We start from the raw sequence: 10,815 nt of genomic DNA on the forward strand, positions 1-10,815 counted from the left end.
GAGACTCTTGCAAGGCACACCCGAGTTTTCCATTGTATACTCGGATTCCGATCCGGAAGAGGTTTTTGGAGCTAACGAAGAAGATAACATGGGAGAGAATCCTCCTCAGCCATTGTTAAGAGACTATGACCACCCCAACGCATTCCAACTTCGGAGTGGCATACGTCTTCCCACCACAAATGCAAACAACTTTGAACTTTCACCTCAACTCATCCGTATGATTCAAAGTGATCAATTCGGAGGTAGTCCTCATGAGTGTCCTTTTGCTCATTTGGACAACTTTCTTGAGTTGTGAACCATCAAGCAAAACAACATTTTGGAAGAGTTCATCCGTATGCACATGTTTCAATTCTCCCTCCGTGATAAAGCAAAACATTGGTTGAGAACGGTCGAAGAGGGATCATTGAGTACATGGGACGAAGTTACTAGAGCCTTTCTTGGAAAGTATTGTCCTCCGGAAAAGACCGCCGAATTGAGAAGAAAGATCACCAATTTCAATCAAGACATTGATGAAACATTGAGTGAAGCTTGGGAGCGTTTCAAAGATTACACAAGGAAATGCCCCCACCATGGTTTTACATCATGGATCATTGTACAAAGCTTCTATGACGGTCTTACTCCTATTTCAAGGGCCAACCTTGATTCCGGGGCCGGTGGTAGCCTCAAAAAGCTATCGGTGGATGATGCATACAAGATGATTGAAGAAGTGGCCAAGCATTATGCATATGGAGGTGATAAAAGGCAACCTCAAACAAAGAAGGGCGGAATTCATGATCTTAGTGCAATAGATCTTATTGCATCAAAGTTTGATATGCTAGCTCACAAGATAGATCAAGCCACCCTCACACCCTCAAGCTCTTCCTCACAAGTCATGTCTTGTGAGACTTGTGGAGGAAATGATCACTTGTCCTCTTATTGCAACTCAACGAATCAAGAGCAAGCGGCGGCAATTGGGCAAAGGAATGAACAATACTCCCAATCCCACAATCAAAGTTGGAAGCCCCAACAAAACACGGGATGGAAGCAATACAACCAAGGCCCCCCACAAAATAACTACAACCAAAATCAAACCCAACCTCAAAACCACTACAACCAACCTCATTCTCAAAACCAACAAGCTCCATATCGCCATCCCAACCAAAGGGATCAAAACCACCAAAGATCACAATATAACCAACCCGCTCCTCCTCCTCCACCTCCTCAAAAGACTAGCCTTGAGTCCGTTCTTGAAACTTTCATGACTCAACAAATAAGGAACAATGCGGATATGAATGCAAACATCCAACAACTCCAAGCACATAATAAGATAATGGAGAGCCAATTGGCTCAAATTGCACAACAAGTTGGAAGTTCATCCTCCAATCCTAGTGGTCACTTTCCAAGCTCAATCGTAGTGAACCCAAAGGAGCAAGCTAAGGCTATCACTTTGAGATCGGGAAGGGGTTATGAGGGCCCGGTTATGAGTGAAGAGGAGCCACAAAAGAGAGATAAGGGAGTTGTGGTGAGAAGTGAGGATGATTTTGAAAATGAAGTAGTTGAAGTTGAGAGAAAAGAGCAAAAGAGTGATGAGGGAGCCACAAAGAAAGATGAGGGAGATGAAGAAAGAATAGAAAAGCCCCCTATGAGAGTATATAAGCCCCCCATTCCGTTTCCTCATAGAATTGTAGAGAAGAAGTTGAATGAGAAGTTTTCAAAATTTCTTGAAGTCATGAGAGGACTTCAAGTGAACATCCCCTTTCTTCATGCTATGTCACAAATGCCTACCTATGCAAAATTTTTGATGGATCTTCTATCAAACAAGAGTAGGCTTGAAGAGAGTGCAACCATCTCCCTTCCTAAGGAGGTGATTGCAATCATTCAAAACAAGCTTCCCCAAAAGCTTGGTGACCCTGGTAGCTATGCAATACCGGTGAAGATTGGAGATTTGGAAGCTATGGATGCTTTATGTGATCTTGGGGAAAGTGTGAGCTTGATGCCCTATTCTATTGCAAAGACCTTGAAAGTTGGAGACTTGAAACCAACAAGAATGTCCTTACAACTAGCCGACCGCACGGTTAGGCTACCTTTGGGGATTCTTGAAGATGTGCCGATTCAAGTTGGAAGAGTATTTGTGCCATGTGATTTTGTAGTAATGGAGATGGAAGAAGATTCAAGAGTACCCCTCATTTTGGGGAGACCATTTTTGAACACCGCGGGAGTGGTGATTGATATGAAGGAAGGAAGATTGAATTTGAATGTGGGAGATGAGAAAATTTCATTTTCATTCTCACAAACTTTGAAAAAGCCATTGATTGATGAAGTTCATAGAATTGACACATTGGAGAGGGACTTAGAAGAGTTCCGAGAAAGATTGTATGAAAGAGATCCTTTACAAGCTACCTTAACGGGAAGCTTAGTTGAGGAGGGTGAAGAAGAAAAGGGGTATGATCTCTTGCTCAACCAACCTTTGGCCCACGAGGAGATGAAATTTGAAGTGCTTAACATGGAGGCAAAAGAGGAGAGGACTACGCCTCCTCCTAAGGTTGAACTTAAACCCCTTCCCCCTCTACTTAAATATGCTTTTCTTGATGATAGTGAGAATTATCCCGTTATTGTCAATGCTAAGCTCGATGACACCTCTCTTGAGAAACTCCTAGTTGTTTTAAAGAAGTATAGAGATGTCATTGGGTACAAAATTGATGACATTAAGGGGATAAGTCCCACCATATGCATGCATAAAATTCTACTTGATGATGATCATGCTTCCTCGATTAACCACGGTAAAAAAAAGAAGTTTTAAAACTTCTTGAGGCGGGCATAATCTACCTTATCTCCGATAGTAATTGGGTTAGCCCGGTTCAAGTTGTGCCTAAAAAGGGAGGCATGACCATCATCAAAAATGATAAGGGTGAGACCATTTCTACGAGGTCGGTCACCGGGTGGAGGATGTGCATTGATTATCGAAAATTGAATAAATCCACCCGGAAAGACCACTTCCCACTCCCCTTCATTGATCAAATATTTGAAAGACTAGCATCACATAGTCATTATTGCTTCTTGGATGGATACTCGGGATTCTTTCAAATCCCAATCCAACCCGAGGATCAAGAAAAGACTACATTCACATGTCCTTTTGGCACCTTTGCATATCGAAGAATGCCATTTGGGCTTTGTAATGCACCCTCCACATGTCAAAGGTGTATGATGTCTATTTTTTCCGACATGCTTGAATCATCAATTGAGGTATTCATGGATGACTTTTCTGTTTTTGGTTCATCTTTTGACACTTGTCTTTCAAATTTGATTAATGTGTTAAAAAGATGTCAAGAGGTGAATTTAGTTTTGAATTGGGAGAAATGTCATTTCATGGTAGAGGAGGGAATTGTTCTTGGTCATGTGATTTCTAGTAGGGGCATTGAGGTAGATCGTGCCAAGATTGAAGTAATTGAGCGCCTCCCACCCCCTACAAATGTGAAGGGGATAAGGAGCTTTCTTGGACATGCGGGCTTTTACCGTCGGTTCATTAAGGATTTTTCTAAAATCGCAAAGCCGCTCACTCAATTGTTGGTAAAAGATTCCCCTTTTGTGTTTACTAATGATTGTTTGCTAGCATTTGATAGGTTGAAGGAGGCCTTGATTTCGGCTCCTATAATTCAACCCCCTAATTGGGAGCTTCCTTTCGAGCTTATGTGTGATGCTTCGGATTTCGCCGTTGGGTCCGTTCTTGGACAAAGGAAGGACAAGAAGCTCCATGATATCTATTATACTAGCAAAACATTGGATGAGGCACAAAGGAATTACACAACCACGGAAAAGGAGTTTCTAGCCATTATTCATGCAATTGAGAAATTTAGGTCCTACTTGTTGGGCTCTAAGGTCATAGTCTTCACCGACCATGCGGCCTTGAAGTACCTCTTGTCTAAGAAAGAACCTAAGCCAAGATTGATACGGTGGGTCTTGCTCTTGCAAGATTATGATATTGAGATTAGAGACAAGAAAGGTGCCGAAAATGTTGTGGCCGATCATCTTTCACGGTTGCCTATCTTTGTAGGTGATCTTGATAACTTGCCAATTGATGATTCATTTCCGGATGATCAACTTTTTGTTATCCTTCGAGCACCGGCACCATGGTTTGCGGACATTGCAAACTACTTGTCTTGCTCTATTCTTCCTCCCGACCTCACCTATCAACAAAAAAGGAAGTTTCTTCATGATGTTCGCCAATACTTTTGGGACGACCCCTTGCTCTTTAAACAAGGTGTTGATGGCCTTTTTAGAAGGTGTGTCCCGGATGATGAAATTGAAAGTGTTATCACAATGTGTCACTCCTCACCTTGTGGAGGACATATGAGTGCTAACAAAACTTTGGCAAAGATCTTACAATGTGGTTTTTATTGGCCTTCAATGTTCAAAGATGTGTGGGGTGTAGTGAAAGCTTGTGACCGGTGTCAAAGAACCGGCAATATTTCAAGAAGAAGTGAAATGCCATTGAACAACATTCTTGAGTTGGAGATTTTTGATGTATGGGGCATAGATTTTATGGGGCCTTTCCCAACCTCTTTTGGGAATAAATTCATTCTTGTGGCCATCGATTACGTGTCAAAGTGGGTAGAAGCGGTTGCATCTCCTACTAATGATGCTAAGGTGGTGGTCAAACTCTTCAAGAAGGTCATTTTTCCGAGGTTTGGGGTGCCACGTGCCGTCATTAGTGACGGAGGCTCGCATTTTGCAAAGCGGTCCTTCCAAGCTCTTCTTGAGAAGTACGGTGTGAGGCACAAGGTGTCATTGGCTTACCACCCCCAAACAAGTGGTCAAGCCGAAATTTCAAACCGGGAGATAAAGGTGATCTTAGAGAAGACGGTGGATAGGTCTAGAAAGGATTGGTCTACGAAGCTAGATGATGCTCTATGGGCCTACCGCACCGCATTCAAGACTCCCATTGGCACCACCCCTTACAAGCTAGTATACGGGAAATCATGCCATTTACCGGTAGAACTTGAGCATCGTGCTCATTGGGCTATTAAAACGTTGAACTTTGACCTTCAAAGTGCCGGTGAAAAGAGGTTACTTGACCTCCATGCCTTGGAAGAGCTAAGATTGGATGCATATGAGAATGCACGGAACTACAAGAAAAAGACCAAGGCTTGGCATGACAAGCATATCAACAAAAGGGAGTTCAAGGAAGGTGACAAGGTCCTACTATTCAATTCCCGGTTGAAGTTGTTTCCGGGTAAGCTAAAATCAAGATGGAGTGGACCTTTTACCGTCAAGAAGGTGTTCCCATATGGTGCAATCGAAATTTCCAAAGAGAATGGTGAGCCGTTCAAAGTAAATGGCCAAAGGCTAAAAGCGTACTTTGACGGTTTCGTGAATGAAGAGGCAAAAGTTGTTCACCTTGATGATTTCGATATTCCTCACTAACATTTGATCCCGCAATATCGTCAAGCTAGTGACGTTAAAGAAGCGCTTCCGGGAGGCAACCCGAGTTCCTCACTCTCTCTCAATTATTTTTTTTTTATTATTTTTTTTATTTTTATTATTACTAACCCTTTTTTTATTTATATCTTTTGTAGGTATTTATTGAAAAGAGAAGTAATAATAAAAATAATAAAAAAAAGGGGAAAGAAGAAGAAATCGTGCACCATCAGATATGCACGGACGTGCAGAACATCGCACGTCCGTGCAGCCAAAGGCAGAACCTGACTGGTGAAATCTGAAGCTTCGCACGTCCGTGCCAAAAATCAGCACGACCATGCCAACCACTGCACGTCCGTGCACTCGAGGACAGAACAGATTGCCATTCTGCCAGGAATCTACACGTCCGTGCCAAAACCTGCACGTCCGTGCAGATTCAATTTGAACAGCAATATGCCGATTTTTCTATAAAAAAAAATAAAAATAAAAATAAAAATAAAACTTACATCAGCCCCACCCCACAATTCTCACTCCTCTTTCACACTCAAACTCTACTTCCTCCTCCATACTCCATACTACTACTATTTCTCCATACCTTATTCTCACCCATCAAACTCCATTTTTCACTCAAATCCCCATTCTAAACTACAATTTTCACCCCTCTTTCAACATTCTTCACAAATTACTACCCCTTTTTCACCATCAAAACCCCAAAATACCAAAATTTCCTCAAACCCTAACTTTCAAAATTGATTTGGGGGTTTCTTGAATTTTGATTCTTTAAGCTAATTGGGTGAACAAGGGCCTTCAATCAACAACAAGGAGTACTAGAAAGGTTCATTTGCGGGTTCTACACCCACGACATTCTTGGTATAATCTTTCTAATCTCAAGCTCTTCCTATATAGTTTAAATGCTTGTTGGTTGATATTATGAGTAGTAATAGTTGAAATTGTTGACATTTTGTTAAGTAATTGTGATTGTTGTTAGTTTAGTAGTATAAAAGAAAAAAAATTTGGGTGAATTGTGAGCATTGAAATTTTGGTTAGTGATAGGTTTGTGTAAGTATGGATGCTTTTGGTGTTGGATTGATGAAATGTTGTTGGTAAATTGTGAGCATTGACAATTTTGGTGTTGGATTGTTTGATTTAATAAGATAATTGATAGGTTAATTTTCGGGCTTGTTCTTGTTGTGTGTTGGTTAGGTGGAAGACTTAGAGCCTTGTGTGTTTCAAGTAATTGTTCATTAGGTGTTGTGCTTGCTTGAAGTGTTCCAAAAAATTTTGATCATGTCAAGAAGAAACCAACCAAGGAACACCTCATCCGCTAGGCTTAGAAAACCTCCACCTCCATCAACCGTCGAACCACCACAAGTGGACACCTTAGGTATTGTCTTTAATAATTCGGATTTCATGGACAACTACCTAAGAATTAGTAGGAGAAGAATTCGGCCGACGAAATTTTACAACCATGAGGTAGCCGAAGCCTTAGGTGTAGAGAATGATGTTAGACAACTTTTTTTTCAAACTGGTGTCCCAAATTGGTTAGAAATGCATGCTAACACCTATAAACGGCTTACCTTAGAATTCCTCTCCTCACTATATGTCCACCGAGATAACCGCAACAACCCCCGTTACCTGACCTTCCAATTGATGAACACCCACCACAAGATGACCATAGAACAAGTAAACCAAGCATTTGGGTGGCCAACGGATGGAAAATTCGGACCTAAGGATAAGCCTTCCCGAAAGCATAACCCGGGATCTTTTTGGAGAAAAATCACCGGCCTATTTACTAGAGATCCTAGGACCGACAAGGCCACGACCATAGTACACCCCGCATTTAGACTATCCCAGCGTCTAATAGCTAATACTATTTTTGCTAGGGGAGATAGTTCGGGTGTAGTTTCTAACCGTGAGTTGCTTTTTCTTTGGCACTTGAGTGAGGGTGACGAAAGGTTGAACTTAAGGGCTTGGCTTGTAGACCACCTAGATGACGTATCCTCGGGGAGTGGAGTGATAACAATTGGGGGGATGATCACTATTATTGTTGCTTTTCTTGATCTTAATTTTGCAGATTTGGAGATCATTCCCGGACCAACGACACTCGACATCCGCTCCCTCAAGGCTATGCATTGGTTGGAGGAAGATGAAGAGGGTAGGACCTACACGTGGATGGTAAGTAGGCGCCCCTATGCAACTTTGCCAAATCCGGAAGCCACGGTTATTTACGACCCCGAGAATTGGGTCTTTGAGTCGGATTTTGAGTGGATTCCGGGTGGAGAAGATGACCAAGCCCAAGGCGGTGAGGAAAAATTCCAACAACAACAACAACAACAGCAACAACATCATCAACAATTTCAACAGCATCAACATCATCAACAATTTCAGCAACAGCAATTTCATCAACAACACGAGTTCCAACAAAGGGACCAAGAGGGTTACCAAGATCAAGGTGTGGGTGAAAACAACCCATACCTCTCTTTTGAGCAGCAATTAGCCAACATGAATGCGAATTTTGCCCGCATGACCACCGAATTCGAGACCTTAAGGAAATCAAACGAAGACATGAGGACTTCTTTTGACAATATGAGAACAAGTTTCGAAAGTCTCAGATCGGAGTCGGGCGATTTCCGCACTGTGTACCGGCGTCTCTACCCAGGGGGCTCAAGCTCCCAAGGGGGCCCGAACCAATGAGTTAGTTTCTTCCTCCCCTTCTCTTTGTGCTTGCATTGCTTTAACATTGGGGACAATGTTTATGATAGCTTGGGGGGAGTGTTTTCTCATGTGTCATTGGTTCATGTTGTGTTTTCGTGTTTCCATGATTGAGTTGCATGTTGTTTATTCCCATTCCCTTCTTCCCTAACATCCAAATCCTTTAAATCCAAATTTGCCCCCTTTGAAATCCAATACCCTAAATCCAAATTTCTTATCTTGTGAATACCTCTCTTATCTTTTTATTTAGATGTATAGTTTTTTTTTGTAATTTTTCATTTCTTACTAAAAATAAAAAATAAAAATAAAATAAATTGAAAAATGAAAATTGCCCAAGGATGAAACTCAAATGACGGCGCTAATATGTTTTGCTTGCTTGACTCTTGAGTGATGAATAAAAATTCTTTTAGAAGGGTGTATGCAAGAGTTGGGGTCATTTAGAGGTCTATTAATCCTGGTTGCATTAGTGTATATGAAATGAAAGTCGATGAATGCTCAATTGCACGTCTAGCATAGGATATTGTTAAAATTTGCCCAAAGTAGGATATGTTTGAGTCAAATTGCGGTCCCTTGTGCCCTTAATGTGCCTCCTCTCCTCCCCAAAATGAAACTTTATTAAGGAATTAGTTCTACTTGTATTATGTGTAATAAGTGGCATAATAAGCCACACGTTTTGAATAAAGAAAGAGCCGCTCACAGTTAAAAGAGGCGAGGGCAATAATGTTACTCAAAAAAAAAATAGAAAAGAATGGAGAACAAAAACTTCCCCAAAATTCTCAAAATTTTGATTTTCTTTTCTTTAGAGGTCAACTTGTGGATGCCTCCCACACATTGTCGAATATGTTGTTTATTGTTTCTTGTGAAATTCCCGAGTTAGAGTGTAATTAAGGGGCCTTGGGTGTGCATTTTGGGAGGTGGACTAGCATTTTGAGATTTTATAACCGAAAGAGGGCTTGTTACAACTTTGGAATATCTAGATGTGCTCTAATGAACTAGTAAAAGGTCTAAGGAAGTATCCTAATGCAACCTTGCTTAGTTTCCCTCTTTACCCCCAACTCAAGTGTACATTTATATGATTGGGAATCCTTGAAAGTTGCTCACTTGACTTGCTTGCGATTTCTATCCCAATGAGTTGACTTGGGTGATAAAAAACATTGGAATTTGTGTGGTCGATAGTTTTGTCATGGTCTGTGTGAGTTGTGGGTTAAACTCAATGGAAACCCTCACGAGATAAAAACTCGTCCTCTAAGGCGACTTAGAGGTTTAAATTGCTTCTCACTTGTGCTAAAAGTGATGATGGTTGTCACCATGCGGATTTTTTTATTTTTGCTTCCTCCTTGTTGCCTCTCCTTGGATTGATGTTAGCAAGTTGCTTCCCTCCTTTGGTTTGACATGTTTGTTTTGCTCGAGGACGAGCAAAAGCTTAGCTTGGGGGGATTTGATAACTTGCTATTTGATATGATTTTAGGGTGTTTTGAACCTAGTTTACTTGATAAAATTTGCGTTTTGGTTCATTTTTACTCTATTATTATGCAATTTTTGTGTATCCTATGCTTCACGGGTTGTTGGTGTTTTTGTTAAGATTCTAGGTTCAAAAGAACGACCAAATGGAGCCCATGGATACAAAGCCGAGGTTAGAAGCAAGAAGATGGTTGAAAGAAGCCAAGGAAAGGAGCAATATAGAAGAAAAGATGGAAAAAGGGCTTAGAAGACCCTGCACGGCCGTGCCAGACCTTACATGTCCGTGCAGGAGGTTCCAGAAAGTTTCAACAAGCTGACAAGGCCTGCACGACCGTGCTTAATTCGGCATGTCCGTGCAGAAGAGGTTGCACGGCCGTGCCAGACCTTGCACGCCCGTGCAGGATGCTCCAGAAACTTAGAACATTCTGCCAAGGCCTGCACGAACGTGCCAAATTAAGCACGTCCGTGCAGATGTAGCTGCACGTCCGTGCCAATATCTGCACGTCCGTGCGAAGCTGCTCAATTCTTAGCAGTACGTTCTGCCTCAATTCGGCCCCCTCTGCACGTCCGTGCCGATTCTGGCACGACCGTGCTTATGCTTGCACGTCCGTGCGGACCTGCAGTCAAGCCCGACTCTAGTTTTCTCCGTCCTTTTTATTTGGGGGTCTTATAAATACCCCCTTTGAGCTCATTTGTACGGACTAGGCAGTTTTTTTAGAGTTTTCTCTTAGTTTGGTAGTCTTAGAACATTAATTTCTCAATCATTAGTTAGTTCTCAATTATTAGCTTTGAAATATTCAAAATTCAACCATTGTAGAAGACAAGTTCCACCATTGTTGCTCACCTTGAAGCTTCATAGTAACCATTTCTTACTCATCTTTTCTACTTCTCTTTACTTTGTTGTCAATTAATTGCTAGTTCTTGCATGTTTAGATTGTTAATTAGCTTAATCCTTAGTTTGAACTTGTTCATGAATTGCTTAAAATCTTTAATTGCTTTAATCTCCATGGATTGTGAGTAGTCCAATTTCTTGGGTTTGGGTAAAACCCTCAATGTAGTCACTAATTACTTGTTGCATGTGCTAATTTGGTTGTTGTGGGATGATGATTAGTTGAGCTTAAGTGGTTTAATTGCTTATTTCTTGTATATGGCCATTGCTAGGACTATTTATCCAAGCTTTCTCAACGAAGGATCGAGAGATGAACTTGAGTTAGCTCCCTTATGCTTGATTGACCCGAAATTCCATGA

At 41.4% G+C, this 10,815-nt stretch overlaps 1 protein-coding gene across 1 annotated transcript; it reads left to right on the forward strand.

The window, feature by feature from the left end:
* The first annotated feature begins 340 nt into the window (after positions 1–340).
* Positions 341–5,400, forward strand: LOC110716341. Its single transcript, XM_021894962.1, has 3 exons — positions 341–2,521; positions 2,606–2,759; positions 3,353–5,400. The coding sequence occupies exons 1-3, from the start codon at positions 341–343 to the stop codon at positions 5,398–5,400; spliced, it is 4,383 nt and encodes a 1,460-aa protein (XP_021750654.1).
* The last annotated feature ends 5,415 nt before the right edge of the window (positions 5,401–10,815 follow it).

Source organism: Chenopodium quinoa, unplaced genomic scaffold (assembly GCF_001683475.1).
Source record: "Chenopodium quinoa cultivar QQ74 unplaced genomic scaffold, ASM168347v1, whole genome shotgun sequence".
Lineage (NCBI taxonomy): Eukaryota > Viridiplantae > Streptophyta > Magnoliopsida > Caryophyllales > Amaranthaceae > Chenopodium > Chenopodium quinoa.

Excerpts from the sequence above, each read along its gene's own strand:
- LOC110716341 (XM_021894962.1), top strand. The coding sequence starts at position 341 with ATGTTTCAATTCTCCCTCCGTGATAAAGCAAAACATTGGTTGAGAACG. Across the intron at positions 2,522-2,605 it reads GGACTACGCCTCCTCCTAAG|CTCGATGACACCTCTCTTGA; the intron begins GTTGAACTTAAA and ends GTCAATGCTAAG. Across the intron at positions 2,760-3,352 it reads TGCTTCCTCGATTAACCACG|AGGAGGGAATTGTTCTTGGT; the intron begins GTAAAAAAAAGA and ends ATTTCATGGTAG.